At 37.1% G+C, this 24,603-nt stretch overlaps 1 protein-coding gene across 1 annotated transcript in view; it reads left to right on the top strand.

Annotated features, from left to right (window-relative positions):
- The window catches only part of ITFG1 (integrin alpha FG-GAP repeat containing 1), a 296,021-nt gene that overhangs the window by 28,662 nt on the left and 242,756 nt on the right, over positions 1-24,603 (top strand). The window contains exon 6 of the mRNA XM_061385926.1: positions 1,598-1,692. Coding sequence (XP_061241910.1) covers positions 1,598-1,692 — 95 coding nt within the window. The remainder of the gene's footprint in view (positions 1-1,597; positions 1,693-24,603) is intronic.

Raw genomic sequence — 24,603 nt, 5'->3', positions numbered from 1 at the left:
ATATAAACAAAATCATAAAAGATATGACCTTTTGAGTTTAGTTTCTATCACATAGCATGTTTTAAAAGTCCATCCATATTGTACCATTTATCAGCACTCTGGTTGTTTTTATGACTAGATATTATTTTCATTGTATGGCTATGACAGTTTGTTTATCCATTCATCCATTGGTGGATATTCGGTGCTACTGAGATCATTCATGTATCAGTATTGGTTTGAATACCTCTTTTTCAATTCCTACGGGTATATACCTAGATATAGAAATGCAGAGTCAAATGGCAATTCACTGTCTGACTTTTTGAAGAACTGCCAAACATTTTTCTGTGACTAAAGACCGTTTTGTAGTTCCACCACCAATGTTTAAGAGTTCCTATTTCTTTTAGCATTTTGACTCATTTGAGTTAATTTTTGGAATATGGTATGAGGTAGGAGATCTAAACTCATTCTTTTGTGTGGCTCAAAACTTTGGAATTAATATTTTTAAAAAATAATTATCATTCTCCACAGTCTTGGGAAAGTATCACTCATGAAAATATCAAGTTACTTTTCTTACACTTAAAGAATTAAAGATAGTAATAAATGTAAGAGCTGAAACTATAAAACCCTCAGAAAAAAAGCATTTGGAAATGGATTCTTATACCTGGTAGTAAAAGAAAAAAGCTACACAAGTTAAATTGGATGAATTGGATATATCAAAATAAAAAGATTTTATACAGCATAGGACACTGTCAAGAGACTGAAAAGATAGTGTACAGATTGGGAGAAAATATTGGCAAATCATGCACCAGATAAAGATCTAGGATCTAGTCTACATAAAGAATTCTTATAGCTCTAAGCAATAAATTACTCAGTTTAAAAATAGGCACAGAATTTGATTAGACATTTCTCCAGAGAGATACAGCTGTCCAGTAAGCACATGAAAACATGCTCAAAAATAGGCAAAGAATTTGATTAGACATTTCTCCAAAGATGTACAAATGGCCATTAAGCACATGAAAACATGGTGAACATCACTAGACATCAGGAAAATAGGAATCAAAACCATAAGAATCTTTCAGGATACCTATAATAAGAGGAAGGGATAGTAATAAGTGTTTACGGTGGAATGGAGATCTTGCAGCACCCATACATGGCTAGTGAGAATGCTGGATGATGAAGCCACTTTGGAAAATGGTTTGACAGTTCTTCAGAAAGTATGGAGTTGCCATGTGACTCAGGAATTCTACTCTTAGGTATACTCAGAAAAATCAAAAACATATGTGTATGTCCACAGAAAAACTTGTACATGAATATTCGTAACAGCATTTACTTTTACTAGCCCAGAGAGGAAACAAGTCAGATGCCGATCAACATTTGCACACAGTAACAAAAAAATGTTTTGAAATTAGATTGTGGTGATGGCTGCACATACTACACATGGTGAACATACTCTAAAACCACTAAATTGTGCACTTCAAAGGAGTAAAGTTTAGAGTATATAAAAAAACTAAGAATAAATAAATTTTTAAAATATCTCGCTTGCAGAAATTTTTGTTTTAAAGCAGTACTCATTTGCTGTTTACCCTAAGGAAAAAAAAATTTCTTTTTTTTTTTTTAGAAATTTATCATGGCATCCTGCATTGACCACTAGAAACAAAATGCGAATTCCACATTCTCATGCATTCATTGATCTGACTGAAGATTTTACAGCAGGTGAGTTGCACATAAATGTAAAAATGTCTTTTTGGATGCCAAAAACTGGTGAGATATTTGCTGTGTTCCTAGTAAACATTTTCTGTTGAATTGAACATTGAAAACAAAATGTGAAAAGGGTACAAGGAAGTCAGTGATATCAGGAAAATGTAAAAAGTACTGGATATAATAAAATATACCTGTAGTTCTTTTTTGCTATTTGTTAATCATATAAAAATTTGAATTACTGATTAATAAACGCTGTATATTTAATTATGAGAAAAATGTTTAGCTTATGTATTAAAAATGGCAAAGATTGATTTTAATTTTTATTACAAAAAATGTTGAACACAGAAAAGTAGGCAGAATAGTATGATATACACATATTTAATCATCACCTAGCATCAACAATAATCAGCATATGGCTAATCCTGTTTCATTTGTATAATCACCCATGATCCCCTCCCACCTAAATAAATTTATCATTTCAAACATTTTATCATTTCATTTATAAATATTTCGATCTGTAGTCATGTCCATCTGTTTGCAACGACGTGGGCTGTAGCCGCCAGGCTCCTCTGTCCATGTAATTCTCCAGGCAAGAATACTGGAGTGGGTAGCCATTCTCTTCTACAGAGGATCTTCTTGACACGGGGATCAAACCTGGATCTCCTGCATTGCAGACAGACCCTTTCCTGTCTGAGCCACTAAGACAGGTTGTTAATTTTTAACAACCACAAGATCATTTTCGAACTTAGAAAAAAAAATGAACAAAATTCTCTTAATTTTTGTTGTTCAGTCACTAAGTTCTAAGTCGCTATGCCTTGAGACTCCTTACACTGCAGCAGGGCAGGCTCTTCTGTACTCCACTGTCATCTCCCAGGGTTTGGTCAGATTCATGTCCATGGAGTCGATGATGCCATTCAGCCATCTCATTCTCTATCACCCCCTCCTCTTCCTGCCCTCAATCTTTTCCAGCACCAGGGTCTTTTCCAGTGAATCAGCTCTTTGCATCAGGTGGCCAAAGTATTGGAGCTTTAGCTTTAGCATCAGTCCTTCCAATGAATGTTGAAGGTTGATTTCCTTTAGGATTAACTGATTTGATCTCCTTATAGTCCAAGGGTCTCTCAACAGTCTTCACCAGAACCACAGTTCAACAGCATCAGTTCTTTAGCATTCAGCCTTCTTTATGGTCCAACTCTCACATCCGTACAGGACTACTGGGAAAACCATAGCTTTGACTATGCAGATGTTTGTTGGCAAAGTGATGTCTATGCTTTTTAATATGCTGTCTAGATTTGTCATATCTTTCTCTCCAAGGAGCAAGAGTCTTTTAATTTTGTGGTTGCATTCACCATCTGCCCTGATTTTGAGCCCAAGAAAAGAAAACCTTTACTGCTTCCACTTTGTCCACTTCTATTTGCCATGAAGTGGTAGGACTGGATGTGATGATCTTAGTTTTTTGAATGTTGAATTTTAAGCCAGCTGTTTAGCTCTCCTTTTTCACTCTCATCATGAGACTCTAGTTCCTCTAGGATTTTTGCTATTAGAGTGATATCTGCATATCTGAGGTTGTTGATATTTCTCCTGGCAATCTTGATTCCAGCTTGTGAGTCATCCAGCCCGACATTTCACATGACGCACTCATCAGTTCAGTTCAGTCCCTGAGTCGTGTCCGACTCTTTGCTACCCCGTGAACCGCAGCATGCCAGGCCTCCCTGTCCATCACCAACTCCCGGAGTTCACTCAACTCATGTCCATCGAGTCAGTGATGCCATCCAGCCATCTTATCCCCTGTGGTCCCCTTCCCTCCTGCCCCCAGTCCCTCCCAGCATCAGGGTCTTTTCCAGTGAGTCAACTCTTTGCATCAGGTGGCCAAGTATTGGAGTTTCAGCTTCAGCATCAATCCTTTCAATGAACATCCAGGACTGATCTCCTTTAGGATGGACTGGTTAGATCTCCTTGAAGTCCAGGGGCCTTTCAAGAATCTTCTCCAACACCACAGTTCAAAAGCATCAGTTCTTTGGCGCTCAGCTTTCTTCACCATCCAAGTCTCCCATCCATACATGACCACTGGAAAAACCATAGCCTTGACTACATGGACCTTTGTTGGCAAAGTAATGTCTCTGCTTTTGAATATGCTGTCTAGGTTGGTTATAACTTTCCTTCCAAGGAGTAAGTGTCTTTTAATTTCATGGCTGCAATCACCATCTGCAGTGATTTTGGAGCACAGGAATATCAAGTCAGCCACTATTTGCTGACTTGTTTCCCCATCTATTTGCCATGAAGTAGTGGGACCAGATGCCATGATCTTCATTTTCTGAATGTTGAGCTTTAAGCCAAGTTTTTCACTCTCTTCTTTCACTTTCATCAAGAGACTCTTTAGTTCTTCATCACTTTCTGCCATAAGGGTAGTGTCATCTGCATATCTGAGGTTATTGATATTTCTCCCAGCAATCTTGATTCCAGCTTGTGCTTCATCCAGCCCAGCAGTTCTCATGATGTACTCTGCATATAAGTTAAATAAGCAGGGTGACAATATACAGCCTTGATGTACTCCTTTTCCTATTTGGTACCAGTCTGTTGTTCCATGTCCAGTTCTAACTGTTACTTCCTGACCTGCATACAAGTTTTTCAAGAGGCAGGTCAGGTGGTCTGGTATTCCCATCTCTTTGAGAATTTTCCACAGTTTATTGTGATCCACACACTGAAAGGCTTTGCATAGTCAATAAAGCAGAAATAGATGTTTTTCTGGAACTCTCTTGCTTTTTCGATGATCCAGCAGATGTTGGCAATTTGATCTCTGGTTCCTCTGCCTTTTCGAAAACCAGCTTGAACATCTGGAAGTTCACAGTTCAAATGTTGCTGAAGCCTGGCTTGGAGAATTTTGAGCATTATTTTACTAGCATGTGAGATGAGTGCAATTGTGCGGTAGTTTGAGCATTCTTTGGCATTGCCTTTCTTTGGGATTGGAATGAAAACTGACCTTTTCCAGTCCTGTGGCCACTGCTGAGTTTTCCAAATTTGCTGGCATATTGAGTGCAGCACTTTCACTGCATCATCTTTCAGGATTTGAAATAGCTCCACTGGAATTCCATCACCTCCACTAGCTTTGTTCATAGTGATGGTCCGAGGCCCACTTGACCTCCCATTCCAGGATGTCTGGCTCTAGGTGAGTGATCACACCATTGTGATTATCTGGGTCATGAAGATCTGTTTTGTACAGTTCTTCTGTGTATTCTTGCCACGTCTTCTTAATCTCTTCTGCTTCCATTAGGTCCATACCATTTCTGTCCTTTATTGTGCACATCTTAGCTTGAAATGTTCCCTTGGTATCTCTGATTTTCTTGAAGAGATCTCTAGTCTTTCCCATTCTGTTGTTTTCCTCTATTTCTTTGCATTGATCTCTGAGGAAGGCTTTCTTATCTCTCCTTGCTATTCTTTGGAACTCTTCATTCAGATGAATATATCTTCCCTTTTCTCCTTTGCTTTTTGCTTCTCTTCTTTTCACAGCTATTTTAAGGTCTTCCCAGACAGCCATTTTTCTTTTTTGCATTTCTTTTTCATGGGGATGGTCTTGAATCCCTATCTCCTGTACAATGTCACAAACCTCTGCCCATAGTTCATCAGGTACTCTGTCTATCAGATCTAGTCCCTTAAATCTGTTTCGCACTTCCACTATTTAATCATAAAGGATTTGATTTAGGTCATACCTGAATGGTCTAGTGGTTTTCCCTACTTTCTTCAATTTAAGTCTGAATTTGGCTATAAGGAGTTCATGATCTGAGCCACAGTCAGCTCCCGGTCTTGTTTTTGCTGACTGTATAGAGCTTCTCCATCTTTGGCTGCAAAGAATATAATCAATCTGATTTCAGTGTTGACCATCTGGTGATGTCCATGTGTAGAGACTTCTCTTGTGTTGTTGGAAGAGGGCGTTTGCTATGACCAGTGCGTTCTCTTGGCAAAACTCAGTGGAGTTTTCCTTGTAACATTTATTTAAAAGACTTGTCATTTCCACATTGAATAGTCTTAACTACTCCTGTCAAAATTCATTTTACCATATACTCAAGGGTTTATTTTGGGGTTCTGTGTTATTTCACTGATCTGTATGGTCCCCTATCTTTATGCTAGTACCACACTTTTATTTACCAAAGCCTTGTAATATATTTAATAATCAGAAAATGTGAGTCTTCCAGCTTCCTTCTTTTTCTGCATTGTTTTGACTCTTTGAGGTGGTCCCCTGAGATTCTACATGAATTTTTGGACAGGTTTGTTTTTTTTTTTTCATATATATAAGAAGTGCCATTGGAGTTGTGATAAGGATCATTCTGAATCTGTATGTCACTTTGGGTAATATTGCTATCTTAACAACATTGTTTTTCAGTTTATTAAAATGCAATGTGTTCTCATTTATTTGTCTTCTTAATGATTTAACATTGTTTTGTAGTTTTTATTCTACAAGTCTTTTACCTTCTTGGTTAATTCTTAAGTATTTTATTCATTTTGACCTATTGTAAATGAAATATTTTCTTAATTTCCTTTTTGGATTTTATGTTTTAAGTGTATAGAAATGCAACTGATTTTTGCATGTTAATTTTGTATCCGGCTACTTCTCTGAATTCATTTATTAGTCCGAACGGGTTTTGTTGGGTTTTTTTTGTAGAATTTTTCGGGTTTTCTACATATAAGTTCATATCATCTATGAAGAGAGATAATTTTGCTTTTCTCTTTCTAACTTGGGCACCTTTTGTTTCTTTTTCTCTTATTTATTGTTCTTCCATTTTTTTTTAGCCAGTTTTCAAACAGTTCTAATCTGCTTTTACAATTTTATTTTTATATAGTATACTAATTGCAAATGAGTGAGGCATGCCCGGTGGTTCCTAAAAGTAATAAAATTTCCTTCCTTCAAAAGTATTTCATCATTAATCTCCTAAAATTTATTTGAAAAGCAAATAAGCTAATAATATTTTATAACTGAAACTTCTTATTATGGATGACTATAAACTTTATTAGAGTGTTTTCATTATTAAGATATAGTTTGCAAAGTTAAGAAAATTTTAGTGTTTGAACTTACTTTGGATTTCACTTTTTGAAACATACTAGGTCACAGATTAAGCCTTTTGCTCTGTAAGTTTTTCATGGTTCTAAGAGTTTAGGTTCCTGAACAAGAGCTCAGATTGGAAAGAGGAGACTTTAAAAAAAAGAGGTTACTTTTATTGTGGCATATAAGTATGCTGAATCATGTGAAAACACAAAAATAAGGGATTTTGTACGTTGTCCTGGAAATTGTCTTAAAAGCTTGTTTTTTCAGTATAAGGATATTCTGTAGTTATCGGCTCATGTTCTGTTATCTCCTTCCATTTAATATTAGACTTCCCTCAACATACTGACTCTGCCTGTAATTAATTTTTTAATTATTTATTAGTTATTTTCAGCTGTGCTTGCCTTCTTTGCTGCACTTAGACTTTCTCTCGTGGTGGTGAGTGGGCTCCTCATCACTGTGGCTTCTCTTGTGGAGAGTGTATTCTAGAGCATACAGGCTTCAGCATTTGTGCCTCATGGGCTTTAGAGTGCTGGCTCAGTGGCTGTGGCACATGGATCTTAGTTGCCTTGTGGCATATGGTATCTTCCTGAACCAGGAATTGAACCGATATTCAGTTCATTGTAAGGCAGATTCTCAGCCATGGAAGCCCAATAATTTTTTTTTTTTTATAAAAGAGTAATTATGGTTATTGTCAGATGTTGGAAAATATATCCGAAAAGATAAGATATCTCAATAGATTTTTGTTTTATTTTAAAATGATGTGATTACAATTTATTTCATTACAGCAATTTGAATATCCAAAAGTAAATGCATATAATTTCTGTAAAGCATATTTTTACTTACTGAACTACTGGTGAACTTCACTAATTTATTCAAAAAAACTGTGACTGCTCTGGTAATGTGAACACAGATATGTGATTTCAAGATGTATTCTTCAAAGAAATAACACCAAGACATTTTTAGTTCTGCTTTATTCTCCCATCCTGCAATCAATATCCAAGAATGAGGAATGAAAGGGACTATGGATAGAGCTGCTGGCCTTAAGTACAGCTGTAAAAAAGGTGAAACCTTTCCTGAGGTTCCTTCATCCATACTATTCTTGGCCTCTGACCCTTAGGGCCTCTGGTGACATTATTCTCTTTCCTTCAGTCAGCTGATGCTCTTAATCTGACCCCCAATTGCCCTGAATTTTTCACAACATTGATTTCATCCTTTGCAGTAAACTTCTCTCTTACCATTTATCCCCAAAAAATCTTCTGCTGGGTATCTGCATAGCCTGAGTGGTAAACCAGTGAAAACAGGATACAACTTTGCTGCTGCAGATTTTCCCTGGCCACAGCACATGAATTTCAAAAGAGGCCTCAAGTCGCATGAACACTGAGTGATATAAAAATAATTACCACTTTGTCAGAGTCAATGGGAAGATATTTTGTGAGGGGCGGTTTTCTCCTCTGCCACTTAAATCAGACCTCCTAGATGACTACAGTGCTACTTGGTTTCCACATAGAACCAGAGTAGACAGGATGAACCCGCATATTTCAAAGCCCTCCTAAGTGGGTCTTTGTCTTCTTCTCTTCTTTGGATTCATCCTGTGCATTCTGCTGAGGCCCTGGCCACTCTTCTATCAGAAACCTTCCCTGGTTCCTCATTATTTATCAGATGCTTTCTGAACTTCAGTTGTATCTTCTAAATGTCCTGTCCTGCCTTTCTGGTCAGTTGTTTGATTACACGCAAGATGAGCTGAGGTTGTTTTGTTCTGGTTGGTTGGTTTTACATTCCACATATAAGAAATCATATGGGTATTTGTCTTTATCTGTCTGACTTATTTCACTTATCTTAGAAAATGCCATTAAAATAGTTTTGGTGCTTTTATGTTTTTGCACTGAAATCTTTGATCCAGTGGAATTTTCTTGTTATTTTTGTTATATCTTTCGATGCACGTCTCTCTGAATTGATAGTGGTAAAAAGTCTACCTGGCAAGGTGGGAGACACGGGTTCAATCCCTGGGTCAGGAAGATCCTTGGAGGAGGAAATGGCAACCCACTACAGTATTCTTGCCTGTAAAATCCATGGAACAGAGGAGCCTCAGGGAGCTATAGTCCATGGTGTCACAAAGAGTCAGACATGACTAAACATGCACTGAGCCAGAGGGTTCTTTATTCAGTAGCACAGACCTCTTTCTAATTTCTGCCTTGTTATTGAGGAATTAATTTCTGCACTTACTTACTTGTGTCCTGCCTTACAGAGCATGTGTGCCATCAAATCCTTCTTACAGGTTTGCTGTAAATAAAAGGAACTGTTTGAATCATTGGTCATTTAAACAAGATATATTTATTATAGTTAAAAGTAGACTTTCTTTAAAAGAAATATCATAAATAGTGGCATTAAAATTTAAACAAATTACAACATAGGAAACATAACCTTTGTTTTCTAGAATCAAAACTCTATGCCTTGGGCAGGTATTGGAGAAACAGAATTTAAACTTCTCAGTCAAAAGTTTTTATCTTAGTCTCTTGAAGGTTTTAATTTATTAGTTAAATATTCAGTTTTTCTGGATATTAACGCATTTCTCTTCTAGCAGAAGTGGCAACTGGGACAGCCTAAGGATAAGCTTGTATGTCCTGAAGGATTTGGAAGGAAAGCTCTTTCTTTGTGTCTTCTCTGAGGTTTCTACACCACCATGTTGATGGCCCTTATATATTAGGTGCCTTGCTGGTATTTGGCAGCTGGGGACCTCCTGATCTCTTCTGGCTCAGTCAGAACTTCATAGTCTTCCCTGGCTGACTTGATCGCCTTGAATCTAATCTTGTTTTAGTAGATCCCTCTGAAGCTCCACCTCTTCCATTCAGCCTTCTCACTTGAATTGTCCATTGTTCTTCCTTTACTATTGAGTTCATTTACTTTGCACCATAGTGGCCCATGAAAGATCCCCTGGCCCTCAACTTGATTATGGTCTGTATTCACCACAAGTGGTCTTAAGTCCCTTTGCTATGCGTGAAAATCAAGGGAAGTTTGAGAGTACTAGGTTAGACCCTGTATAATTTGTTTCTCTTCTGTGAGAATAACCATTATACATACCCCTGTCATCTCAAAAAGACAGGCTCCTCCCTGAATTCCAATAGGAAGCAGGGACTTTAAATTCTTTCTAGCTAATGACTCAAAAATTGCCAGTTTTAGAAATAAGCTGAATATTGGCGCTTTTTTTTTTTTTTGCCATCCTATTTGATAACCCTAATGTTTGCCAAGGCCAGCAGTTCTCTAAATGTGATCTCATTCTCTCCCAAGTGCGCAATAGAGTTTTTCAGAAATTTTAAAATATAATGATTTTATCATTCTGACAGCATGTGTGTGCTTATGTACTCTTATGTTTTAAAAATGTTTCAGTATTAAGGTTTAATATAGTAAATCATGTCAATATTGTATCAATTAACAAAACATCTTTGGGGTCCCCTTTAAGAGTGTGGAGAGATCCTGCCACCAAAAAGCTTGAAAACTGCTGCCCTAAGCAAATGGATGCTTCTAGCTGACTGGGGTCACTGTGCAAAGTAATGAGAAAGAGTAATGTAATATCCTTCATACATACATACATTTATCAAACAAAGATAAGATCTTGGTTGTGGCAAGTGAGATAGATCATAACAATCCCTCTAAGCATTCCCCACCCCTCCTTCTTATTCCTGCCAAATAATTATTAGGGTTCTAGCGTCTGACATGCAGCCAAGTAGAGGAATTCAAAGGCTGATCTATTGGTGAGGTGTTCACTTCCTTCAGATGGATTCTCAGAAGTAGAATTGCTGAGTCGTATGGTAGTCCTGTTTTTAATTTTTGAGGAACCTCTGTGTATTTTCCATAGTGGCTATACCAATTTATAGTCTTACCGGGAGTGCCCAAAGGTTCCTTTTTCTTCACATCCCCACTAGCATTTGTTAATCTGTTTTTGATGCTAGCCATTCTAACAGGTATGAGGTGATATCTCACTGTAATTTTGATTTGCATTTCAGTGTTTCCTGGAAATTTCTTTAATATCACAAATACTTTTTCACTAATTCATCAGTTTCAGTAGTTATTTACTGAGCCACTGCTCTGTGAGGCGTTATACCAGAAACCACGGGTTCAAAGATAAAAAACATTGCATTCATGCTGTATTTAGAAGTTTAAACTTGATTTTTAAGCACATTAATTTCTGTCTTAAATGTTTTAAAATTCAACAGAATTTCAGACCCAGATACACTTTAACACTTGAGAGCATCATTCATTTGTAGTGCATTTATGGAGCTGTACAAGATTCCTATATTTCTTTCCTTGCACACCCATGCTAGTCTCATCACTCCAAGAATCATCTGCATTCTGATGACTCCCAGATTTATATCTCCAGGTGGTACCTCCCTACAAATTCCAAAATCACATATCCAAATATCTACCAGCCATAACTACGTCTGTGTCTCATAAGACATTTCAGACCCTGTTTCCCAGACTTCTACCTCCTCAACCAATAATCTTCCCATCTCCCTCAGTGGCAACCCTGTCTTTCCAGTTCCTCAGTCAAAATGCTAGAGTCATCCACACCACCTCTTTCTTTCACACCCAACATCAAGTCTGTCTTGCAATATTCTTCATTCTACTTTCTGAATAAATCCACAACCTGACCACTTTCACCACCTCCACTGTAACCATCTTGGTCCAAGAAAATGTCATTTCTCACCTGTATTATTCTAGTTACTGTTCCCGTGCTTCCACCCTTGTCCTCCCACACCCTGTTTTCAACATGTGAACTGCTGTGATCCTTTAAAAATGAAAATCAGGTCATATGACTCTTCCTAAAGTTTCCCAGTGTTTTTGTTGTTGTTGTTGTTGTTTTTACATTTAAAGAACTAGCCAAAGTCCACAAACTGGCCTAATAGGCCCCACATACTTCGGCCCACAATGACCTTTCTGACTTTCTATTTTATTTTCCCACTTGATGCCTTGCAGTGAACATGTAAACTCCTTGCTGTTTCTTAAACACTGCAAACAAGCTTGGGATGTGTGGCTATTTTCTCTACCTGGAATATTACTCCTCTAGATATCCATATCACCTCTTTCAACTTTTTTCTCCAGATTGACTTTAGTGCCGTCACATCTTCACTCACCTGTCATTTTGTTTGCCAGTAAGGCCTGCTGTATCTGAAATTACAACTTTCAAGCACTCCCCTTTGCTCTTTTCTTTGCTTTCTTTTTTCTCAAAAGCACTTTCACCTGCTGAAATACTATCCACTTATCTTTGCTCTGTCTTCTCATACTGTATCATAAGTACCATGAGGGCAGGGATTCTTTTGTTGTTCTGTTCACTGTTGTCTCTTCAGTGCCTGGAACAGTACCTGACACCTCATAGGGGTTTGATGGATGTCTGTTGAATAGTAACAATTTGGGCAGCAGATCAGAATCTGAAGACAGATAGCATGTTTTTAGCTGCTCATACTATCCCTAGTTGGTAGGCCTCATTCAACTAAAGATTTAACAGCCTACAAAGGAAGCTCTTGATAAAAATTGTGTTTGTTTCCAAAAATTCAACTGTGTATGATTAAATGGGTTTTTTGTTTTTATTTTTTAAACACCACAAAGGATTTCTCAGAACTATATATAAAACTTAAGCACTTTGGCTCTGGGAATTTTATCTAAGCAGATGTAGAAAATAATGAATACATTTCTCAAGAGTTTTGTCCATTTTTCTAAAAACACAAATTAAACTGTTTGAACCCTTGAGATAACATAAGGTTATTTTATAAATTGCTTCTTAATGTATCAAGTTAGAACTGATTCAAATCTGTTCTAAATCATGGTTGATCTTTATCAGCAAAGATGAAGAGACCTGTTTACTAAAAACTGAAGTTGTCTTTGATACTATCTGATAAGGATTGAGAGCACAACAGAGACATAGTATTAAGAAATGTCTTTTTTGTAAGCCTCCTGTAACTTCTCTGATGCTTTCACACATTTATACCTGAATATTTCTGAGAGAAACTTTTCAGAGATATTTGTCTTTTGTAACAATATTGCACTTGCTTATCTTATAACTATTAGTACCTATTATTTGTACCTGGTCCTAATCCAGGGATGTCCTGGTAGCTCAGGTGGTAAAGAAACTGCCTGCCATTCAAGAGACCCGGTTTCAATCCCTGCATCGGGACAACCTTCTGAAGAAGGGAGTGGCAACCCACTCCAGTATTCTTGCCTGGAGAATTCCATGGACAGAGGAGTCTGGTGGGCTGTAGTCCATGGGGTCGCACAGAGTTGGACACAACTAAGTGACTAACACATCACACCATCCCTTCCTCATCCCTCCCTGCAAAAGTCTATCAAATCTGCTGTAATTTTATTAATAGTTTTTATCTGAAAGTCAAGAATTAATAATAAAAATAAGCACTACCACTTATTTTAGTACTTAAAATGAACTTGACCCTAGTCTAAGCAGTCTATGTGTATTCACTTATTTAAATCATCATAACAACATGATAGAACAAAAAAACCCCAGTGCTTATTGATGTAAGCGTTAGTGACATTTTATTACTTACAGGAAGAATTCCATGCTCCTCATTATGGCACAAAAGGATCTTCTTGGTCTGGTTTCTGCCCAGTACTCCATTCTTAGTTCTCACAAACCCCCATCTCTTTATGCATCATGCCCAAAATGCTCTGAATTCCCCTTGCCCTCCTTTCATCTAGCTGACTTTTACATACCCTTTGGCTCTCAACTGAGACCTCTCTTTTTTCTGGGAAGCTTTCTCTGAACCCCAGTGTAATGGCTACTACTCTGTAATAATTGTTTGATCACTTGTGTATTTCTTCTTTAAAAGCATCAGCTCTTAAGGAGAGTGACTCCTCTCTTCTCCGTTTTAGTGCCTGCTTCTGACACAATCCTGGTGTCTAGTGATACTTATTTGAATGACTAAGGAGGGAATGAAAATGAAAGAAAGCCAGTTGCTAAGGAAGACAGTGTACTATTTTGGTTAAGAATGGGGGGTTTGGATCCAGTAAATCTGGACTCCAGTCTGGCTCTTCTACTACCCAGCTAAACAAATTCTTTTGCCTAAGCTTCAGACTCATCTGTAAAAATGAGAATGTAAATATTAATAGTTCCTACCTTGTAAGGAATAAAATTAGAGAACACACACAGAGTATCCAGAACAAGGCGTATAGTATAATATGGTAATGTGCTCTGTCTCTCAGTCCTGTCCAACTCTGTGGTCCCATGAGCTATAGCCTACCCAGCTGCTCTGCCCATGGAATTTTCCAAGCAAGAATACTAGAGTGGATTGCCATTTCCTACTACAGTGGATCTTCTCAACCCAGACGCGGGCTCGAACCTGTATCTCTTGCATCTTCTTCCTTGTCAGGCAAATTCTTTACAACTGGTGCCACATGGGGAGCCCATAACACAATAAAGCTAGCTGTTATTTCATTCCATTTTAATATATGAACACGTAAAACTAAAAAGCTATCTGCTTATCACTGTATTGTTTTTGACAATAAAAGCATGCATACATACATAGCTACATAACCCACTGACAGATTGCTTAATATCAAGAGATACAAGGCATACTATTATATGTGGCCTTCAACCCCTGAAAATATTAGAAAAAGTAACTGGTGTAAAACAGTTGGATAAAAATACAACTGTCATATGAGATAAAACAAAATCTGAACTTTTTATAGAACTGTGAGCCTAAGTATAGTGTATTAAAAATGTAGTTTTTAAGTGTATGCTGCATGAAATGGAAAGAGACTTTATTATAGCTGGTAACAGACTGAAAGAATGTGAGGTCTCTGAACTTGTTCTGATGGAAACTAATGTCTACTGATGTATGTCTCGAAGTGTTTTTTCTTAAAGAAGGAAAATGTGGTGCTCTGTTAAAATTCACTTAATAGTATTGCTCCATTTACCCTTTGTCTCATTTTTACTGAATCTATTATCTATTAATAGACAATACCAATTAGTTTGCTTGCACCTTGGTAACATTTCTCATACTCCCTGCAATCTGTCAGAGTAGGCCTGGCCCTGAAAATTTGATCTGTGAAGCAAGGGAAACACTTAGCTGAGCTGATTGAAAGTACAGGAAGAGAAGCTCTTTCCTTCTTGATGTTAAAAAATTTTCCCATTGTAGGTTTTATCTAGCCTGATCCATGCATGTGGTTTGGAGAATTGAGCTTCTCTTTCATGAATGTTCACTGAAACCTTGGCGTATAAGCTTTCCATGAGTATAGAAAGAGCACCAATGAAATCATATTAGCTCTTTAATGTCACTAGGGCTCCATTTGATACACTGGAGAAGGAATAAGTGGGACTTTGATATTATGGTTATCATTCTGAACAGAATGCTTGCCTGCAGATTAAATTCTTTACCTGTCAGGAAGAATCTGATTTATTTGAGGGCATTTTTGCCTTGGTTACCTTGTTCGGTATCTAATTTGTTTTCAGGGAGAGGAACAGGAAAGGCAAACTGAATCAATTTAGTATTTTCTTCTTAGAAATATATTGGCTTGGTTATATTCAGGCTTTTATAAATTATCATTATAGAAAGTAACTGCTAACTGAAATGAGCAAATTTATGTAACAGCTAAGAAAAATGGTACAAATTTGTAAGCTTGAGTTATTAATGATTTCCTTCTTAAAGAGGAAGACTTAAAATGATTGAAGAAGTTTAGTGACCTATGTTTTGCTTTCATGTATTTCCAGAATTGAACTGTACAATTTGTACTCTCTCCAATATTCTAGCCTGGAGAATTCTATGGACTGTGTAATCCATGGTGTCGGCAAAGAGTCAGACACAACTGAGCGACTTTCACTTTCACTTTATATTATTAATTCAGATCTTTTTTCTTTTCTTGCCTCATGCTTTTTACCATTTCTTTGTTCCTCAGCATTTCTAAACATACACTGGGAATGACGAGAGAGGAAATTAAAGTTTTTCATGTTTTCTCTATTTTAAGTAATTGAAGGGGATGTGTGGCAATGCTGTTAAGAGCAGCACAGCAAAAGTCTGAATTTCAGGCTAGCCAACTGTGTACGCTTTGTTAACTATGGGATCTGATGTCTCTTATCTAGGGACTTACCAAGATAAGTAAGAAGGGACTTAAGAAGATAAGACATCAATGAAGCATTAAAGAGTGATGAAACTTTTACTTAAAAGTGCTTCTAAACTGAAAAGACAAGTCATTGATAAGACTGCAATCTTATGTAAAGCCTCCCACCTCGATGATGTTTCAGTTCTTTGCTCAGTGTTTTCCTTTTATCCTCTAAATTATCCTCTAAATTAGTTGATAGTTTCTTAAGCTGAGTACAGTGTGATCTTAGCCTCCTTTCCAACTTTATCTTCTGAAGACCTCTGCTGATATCCACCCTTAATATCCACCCTGCTGAAGCTAAACTAAAGTCATCTTTTTCCTGAATGGGCTTTCATTTTCCTCACTACCATGGCTTTGCTATGCTATTTCCTCTACCTAAGAGTTTCTCAGTCATGGCATTACTGACATTTCGAGCTGGTTGATTCTTTGTTTTGGGGAGCTGTCACCATCTAAATAGTAGTGATAACCAGAAATGTCTCACACATCGCCAGATGTCCCCTGGGAGACAAATTTCCCCTGTGAATTATTTCTGCCCTGTGTTTCTGTAGTCTCCTACTCTTTTGAGGTGTTTACCACTTAGCTACACCCACCGTCTTACAGTTTTCATTACTGACACATACCAGATTTCTGGTTTCTTAGAGACATAATTCCTCCCAAGCAGTTGTCTAGCTCCTGCCATCATTTTAGCTGATTTCATTGTCAACAGAGATGACCTAGCCCAACATAATGACCTCCTCACCTCAGCCACCTCAGTTCATTCCCTGTGCCTTATAAGTACCAGAAAATAAACTGTCCCTCAAATCACTAAGCAGATATCCCATTCCCCTACCCCACTTCCTATCCTTCTAGGATGCCTACCCAATAGGACCTTGGGTTCTTGGACCTTGTTCTTGTTCTTGGACCTTGTTCTTGGACCTTGCTGAGACTCCTAGCCACTAACTGACCCGTCTAATTTATGTCCACCCATCCCCTTTCCAGCTTGGGCTTCCCTCTCTCTCCATGCCACATCATTACAAACATCTCTAGCAAACAACACTTAACTTCTCTTATGCTGTGATGCTCAAACCCTGCTGCTGCTAAGTCACTTCAGTCGTGTCTGACTCTGTGCGACCCCATAGATGGCAGCCCACTAGGCTCCTCTGTCCCCGGGATTCTCCAGGCAAGCATACTGGAGTGGGTTGCCATTTCCTTCTCCAATGCATGAAAGTGAAAAGTGAAAGTGAAGTTGCTCAGTCTTGCTCAACTCTTAGCGACCCCATGGACTGGAGCCTACCAGGCTCCTCCTTCCATGGGATTTTCCAGGCAAGAGTACTGGAGTGGGGTGCGACTGCCTTCTCTGGCTCAAACCCTAATCCTAAGTAAACTCAATCATCTACAGTCTTTCTCCAAGAACAACACATTATAGTCACTGAGTTAAGAGATTGTCCCTGATCTCACTTTCAGCATTCTAAAGTCAAACCCTCATTTTACTCTGTTTCATAGTTGCTGAACTTTCTTTTCACATTGTCACGCTTTGAAATTGAAGTCTCCTTTCTCATCTTGATACATGTCAGTGGTCTCTCTGTCTCCCTTTCTTCTCTCATTCTTCCCTCCATCCTGCTACCCTTGGAGCCAAAACAGCACACACATTTTAAGAACCACTGACAGTTTTTATCTGTGCCCGTTTTGGCGTTTAGCAGTGTACTTCCTCCAGATGCAAATGTAGCCCACTCTTTTCACCCCTGCCCCCACATAGTTAAGAAAATAAAAAGGGACAGTTAGTTCAATCGCTCAGTCATGTCCAACTCTCTGCAGCCTCATAGACTGCAGCACACCAGACTTCCCTGTTGATCACCAAACCCGGAGCTTGCTCAAACTCAAGTTCATCAAGTCGGTGATGCCATCCATCCAACCATCTCATCCTCTGTCGTCCCCTTCTCCTCCTGCCTTCAGTCTTTCCCAGCATCAGGGTCTTTTCCAGTGAATCAGTTCTTTGTATCAGGTGGCCAAAGTATTGGAGCTTCAGCTTCAGCATCAGTCCTTCCAGTGAATATTCAGGATTGATTTCCTTTAGGATTGAGTGGTTTGATCTCCTTGCAGTCCAAGGGACTCTCAAGAGTCTTCTCCAACACGACAATTCAAAAGCATCAATTCTTCAGCGCTCAGCTTTCTTTAAGGGACAGTTGAGTGTTTTCTAGTACTATCACATGAACTAATGAAATATCATTAGGAAAACCAAATAAATTGAGTCAGTAAATATCTTAAACTTTAGGCATTTACCAGAAGACTGATACAACAGTAACAGATACAATAGTAACAGATTATGTTGCATGGTTTGATATTTCATCACACCTGCTTTCTGAATATAGTATGTTCTTAATTTGATATCCAGGGTTGGATACTACTAATGACAAACACAGTACAATAATGTGTAATATTTTCTGCAAAAATGGAAAAAATTTTTTGAAGCTCAGCTTTTCTGACAACATTTTGAAATAGAATATTTTCATTAATAGAACTCTGCTAAGTCACTTCAGTCATGTCTGACTCTGCGCGACCCCATAGATGGCAGCCCACCAGGCTCTGCCGTCCCTGGGATTCTCCAGGCAAGAACACTGGAGTGGGTTGCTATTTCCTTCTCCAGTGCATAACAGTGAAAAGTAAAAGTGAAGTCGCTCAGTCATGTCTGACTCTTCGCGACCTCATGGACTGAAGCCTACCAGGCTCCTCCGTTCATGGGATTTTCCAGGCAAGAGTACTGGAGTGGGTTGCCATTGCCTTCTCCTAATAGAACTCTAGAATTTCATTTTAAACAATAGTCAGTGCCATTAGATACTCAGCTCTTACTGACTGTGTAATAATGAAAATAGAAGTACGTATTTTGCTTCTGTTAGAGTGCTTTACTATACTAATAAACCTCAAATAGTAATGCTTAATCACATAAAAAAACAGCTTTCAGTCTTTGTTAATAATTGACAGAATTATAATGACAATTTAACTGTTAATAGTTACTTTTTCATGGGTTTAGGTTGTAATGTAGACTTTTAAATCAAGCTTGTTTGCTAGGGCACTTCACCTGATTTAGAATGTGTGTGACCTCCTATGTCTTTTAATCTGAGTGACAGTTTATGACATCCTTAGGCAGCACACACATTATCCCGATAAGCTTAAATGATTGTGGTTAGCTATTCATATTTTTAGTATCCAGTGCAGTTTGATGTAGAAATGGTTTGTCTGAATTACTATCTAGTCACATTCAAGATGAACTAAGTCAGTTACTATCAATTATAGTTCGTTTATTATGAACTGAAGTCTGTTAACAAATGTTCTGAACCTTGAAACTATTACATTGGTTCAATTTAAGAATAATATAAAATTAATATTCCACTTATATCATTTAAAAATCTTCAGGATGCTTATGTTTCTCTTAGTTGAGATTGTCTGTGATCATAAGACTGTTACTTCTTACTGTATGTTAGCATGCAAAACAAAAAGGTCTGAAAGGAAATGGTCAGTTGCACTGTTCCTACCTCTTCCCCTAAAACCAAGAGAACTAAGTTTCCATTAATCTTTTTTTTTTTTTTTTCCATTTTGGAAGTCTGGCTGAAATCATGGAGTAAGAGGAAGCTTAAATTTTTAATAACTGGAGATCTAATTTTACTCTTACAGCACCTGGGATCTCAGATATCTTTCATAGGGGTCAGGTGCCTTGAGAGTATTTAGAGTGCTTTTAGTATCCATGTTGAGAAATACAAAGTAATTAAAATGAGGGGTAAAATGAGCTAAAAGCACATAAGATGACTTTTTACAAGTTAAGAGATCATCTTTTACTTTTCCATTTCCAGTTTGATTTTTTGAAGAGCTTCCGTAACAGTGCTTCTGGCAAGTAGTGAGACTTGTGCCATTCCACTCTAAGAAAACACACAGTGCCAGGGACCTGGGATCCTGTTGGAATTCCAGAAGAGAATGTGGGCTCCCCACCCCTGGAGCCTTTACCTGAAGTGAAATGCAATTTCATTTCTGAGATAAACCAAAGTGAGATTAGTCTGTGTCACTGAGTCAGGATATTATAAAACAAAGCATTTTATATACCAAAGTATGTAAAATGTTTAATATCTCAAAGTATGAATCCTAATCCATTTTCATAAGCAAGCTTATAATTTACCTTGGAGTCAGTTTAAGAAACTTAAAAGCTATATATTTTAAATGACACTGACCTGTTAATGATGTTATAGTTACCTCTAGCTTTATGAATTCCCAAAACAGAAAACAGCCAGATTTTTGATGATTTGTCATTATCTTACATTTAGTGACTAACTTTCCATTTATAGTAACATAAAGTTACTTTTTCTTAACAAAGATTTTTAAAGTTTTATTTATTCATTTTTCATTTCTATACATAACATAAAATATACCACATAACCATTTTTAAGTGTACAGTTCAGTTGTATTAAATGCATTCATAATGTTGTCCAACCATCACCATGGCCTTAACTCTTAACCATCTTATAAAATTGAAACTCTATACATATTAAACAGTAACTTCCCTGTCTCCTCTTCTTCCAAGTCCTTGGCAAGCACCATTCATTGGAGAAGATTAATTGGAACAGACCTTGATGCTGGGAAAAATTGAAAGCAAAAGGAAAAGGGGCTGGCAGAGGATGAGATGATTAGATAGCATCACTGACTCAATGGACATGAACTTGAGCAAATTCTAGGAGTTGGTGAAGGACAGGGAAGCCTGGCACGACATAGTTCATAGAGTTGCAAGGAATCAGACGTGACTTGGCGACTGAACAACAACAAAATGATAATTCTGTTTTTAATTTTTTGAGGAGCCACCATCGCAGCAGCTTTATCATGTTTTATTCCCACTAACAATGCATAGGGTTCCAGTTTCTCCACATGCCTGTCAGTATTTGTTATTTTCTGCTTTTTTCCATAGCTATCTTTTAGTTGCTAAGTCATGTTCAACTCTTGTGCCCCCATGGGCTGTCCTTTGTGCATTTTTCAATCAGATTGTCTGTGTTGTTGAGTTTTAGGAGTTTCCTATCTATTTGCTTTACTATATCTTTTTTTTTTTAATATTATTTTTAATTGAAGGGTAATTTGCTTTACAATATTGGGTTCATTTCTACTGCTTTACAGTATTGGGTTCATTTCTACCATACATCAACATGAATTAACCAAGAGTGTACATATGCTCCCTCCCTCTTGAACCTCCCTTCCACCTCCCACTCTTTCCCACCCTTCTAGATTGTTATAGAGCCCCAATTTGAGTTCCCCAAGTCGTACAGCAAATTTCCATTTGTGCACAAAGTCATTAACACAGTGTGTGAATGAAATGGTGTATTTCAAACAGTTATGAAATACCAATAAAATACAAAAAAAAAAAAACCCTAAGAAGTAGCCACAAAGAAATTTTGGAGCTAAAAAGTACAATTACTGAAATGAAATTCACTAGAGGAATTTGAAGGCTGATCTAAGCAACAGAGGAAAAAACAGGTAACTTGAAGATAGGGCAATGAATATTACTGAATCTGAAGAACAGAAAAAAAAGGACTGAAGAAAAGTGAACAGAGCATAAGAGACCCATGAGACATTATAGGAGTCTCAGAGGAAGAAGAGAGAAAGGGGCAGAGAGAATATTTAAAAGACCAAATGGCAAAAACTTGCCAAATCTAATGAAAGATGTGAATATAAACATCCAACAAGCTCAATAAATTTCTAAAAAGATAAATTCAAAGAGACTCATACCAAGACATTATAATCAAAACTTTCAAAAGACAAAGGCAAACAGAGAGTCATGGAGCTATGTGAAAGGAAATTTTAATGCATTTAGTATGTACTTTTCATGTTTAATCATTACTGATTTCTACTTTAAGAAAAATATATTTATAATTTAACATGTGAAGTTTAGAGACTCCTTTAATTCTGTAATCTTGAGGAAATTTATTGCCCTCTCAGAATTATTAGTTACTTCAAATTTCATATGGCTAGAATGGGTATATGAACAGTTTTTGTAACTGTCAGTTGTACTTTATGTATTACATTAATATGCTTTACTTAACATTTATTTTTGAATGAGATAGAGGCCTTGAATATGTCTCATTATTTTAAGAAGTTGCTTTAACCTAAAATTTCTTAGTGACTTGATTGTTTGGTTTTAACTTACTCTATATAAAAAGAGCTTTATATACTATAAAATAACATGTGTTGGTAGTGACAAAAAGTTCTCAGAGACAAGGAGCTCGGCTCATTTGTGTTTATCCCATACCTAATTGAATGCCAAGCACATAGGGGAGGCTTAAAAGGTTTTGAATGAGTAGGTAGATAGACATGAAAGAAATTTTAAAGATCATTTAGTCTTATCATACCATTATAAAGGCAAGGAAATGAAGCCTGGGGAGGTTCATATTTTGCTTTACTTTTTCCAATTTATTGGAATTATTACACTTCAATCATTTTATCACTACACTGCTCTAGATTCAGCAAAAATATTCTCTTCCAGTATGTCTCGAAAATGATGCATAAATACCATATATATGGATTATCTCATTAAGTCCACTTTTATTCTAGTCTGCAGAAAGTTCCTGACTGGTGCTTAGAAAAACAAGTTAAGAATAGAAGACAATACAGAAATCAAGAGTTTCTAGCCTAGATGGGGAATACTGCCTACTGTTTGCTTTTGAGTAGCTATGAGTTTAAATAATCTTAAATAACTAATTTTTATGTTTAACTGTTCTGCTCTTGGACTTTTAAGAGGAATAGTCTGCTAAACCCTGCTGACCGTATATATTGTTTTGCAGTTCAGTCTGACATAGCAGTTACCAGACAGACTAACAGCTTCTACTCATAAATTTTAGATTATTCATCACCATGATTGAATTGTCCCACTTAAGAAATAAATTACTTTCAGGTTGAATTTGATTTTAAATGTCTAGCCACTATTTTTGTGAGCAAGATTGGGGTTTCTTCTCTAACCTGGGTCCTTAAATATGAGCCCGTCATGTGATGAAAACTAAGAATTCTGTTAAAAATGAAACAACTAATTAGAATTCCAGAAAAGATACATTTGGTGGGAAGGTCCTTTAGCATCAGTATAGATACTCAGAAATACTAGATGCCATGTTTCACTTGCCAGAAGAACTGGTTTTGGATAATAGTGATTGTGAAGGCAGCTTCTAAACAGCAAGTATGACATCTTTATAAGTTTGTAATATACACTTAGTGTGTGTATTATATTAATAATATAAACTTTACCTAACATTTGTTTTTGAATGAGTAGACATGATAGGAAAGTAGACATGATCCTTTCTTAAGATTAGAAAAAATCAGGATTTGGAAAAGGGACTAATGGAAGTAAATAGCTTTATTGTATAAACCGAATGTATGCAGGTTAACTTCATTGCTCTAAGAAAAATCGTCAGGCCAAATGTAGTTCTAAAATTTGTATTATAAAGCCTTCGTTCAAGAAAATTAACTTTAATGAGAGTTAATGGAAAAATCTGAAAATCTTAGTGATGATTAATGCCAAGCTCCTGCACTCCAGTTTTTTTCCATTATTAAGTATTATCATCTCTAATGAAATCTTTACCTTCTGGAATCTAGAGGATTCTTCTGGAAGGTGGAGTGTGTTCTCATATTGGAATTTTAAATTAATGTGTGTTAACGCATAGAAATACTGCAAGATTGGAAAAATTAAAACTGCAAACTCCCCCAGATTCCTTAAGACCCTGATCTCATAGGAGTAGAGGAAATACGTGTCTTCAACTGAGATATTCATAAAACAGAAGATAACTAACTTAACCATAATTATCTTCACTATATTTCTCTTAAAAATTTAACATTTAAGTTATAAAAAATAAATGCCCTATAATAATAAATGCCTTATGATAGTAATCTGACCCAGCAAATCCACTACTGGGTATAAACCCTGTGTCTGTGTATGTGTGTCTTTGTGTGTGTGTACTTAATTGCTCAGTCATGTCCAACTCTTTGTGACCCCACGAATGTAGCCCGCCACGCTCCTCTGTCCGTGGAATTTTCCAGGCAAGAATACAGAGTGGGTTGCCGTTTCCTACTCCAGGGAATCTTCTGACCCAGGGATCAAACCTGCGTCTCTTGCATTGGCAAGTGAATTATTTATTACTACCTTGAAAAAACCATAATTCAAAAAGACACACACCCCAGTCTTCATTGTAGCACTGTTTACAATAGCCAGGACATGGAAGCAACCTATATGTCTAGTTTACAAACAAATGGATAAAGAAGGTGTGGTACATATATACAATGGAATATTACTCAGCCATAAAAAGGAATGAAGTTGGGTCATTTGTAGATACATGGATGAACCTTGAGTCTGTCATACAGAGTGAAGTAAGTCAGAAATAGAAAGACAAATATCATATTAACACATGTATGTGGCATCTAGAAAAAACAGTACAGAAGAACCTATTTGTAGGAATGAAGGTACAGATGTAGAGAACAGATGTGGACATGGAGTGGGGGTTAGGGGAGTGAGCTGAACTGGGAGACTGAGATTGACATGTACACTACCATGTGTGAAATAGCTAGTGGGAAAAAACTGCTGTACAGTTTAGGAGCTCAGCTCGTTGCTCTGTGGTGACCTAGTGGGTGGGAATGTGGGGGCTGGGTGGGATCGAGGTCCAAGAAGAACAGGGACATATGTATACATATGGCTGATTCACTTCATTGTACAGCAGAAATTAACACAACATTGTAAGGCAACTATATCCCAGTTTAAAAATAATAACATATCATGTTCTCTCTTGCTAATCTTCATC

This window comes from Bos javanicus, chromosome 18, assembly GCF_032452875.1.
Source record: "Bos javanicus breed banteng chromosome 18, ARS-OSU_banteng_1.0, whole genome shotgun sequence".
Classification (NCBI taxonomy): Eukaryota; Metazoa; Chordata; class Mammalia; order Artiodactyla; family Bovidae; genus Bos; species Bos javanicus.
Note: the sequence above shows the minus strand (reverse complement) of the source record. Positions and strands in the feature narration are given on the sequence as shown.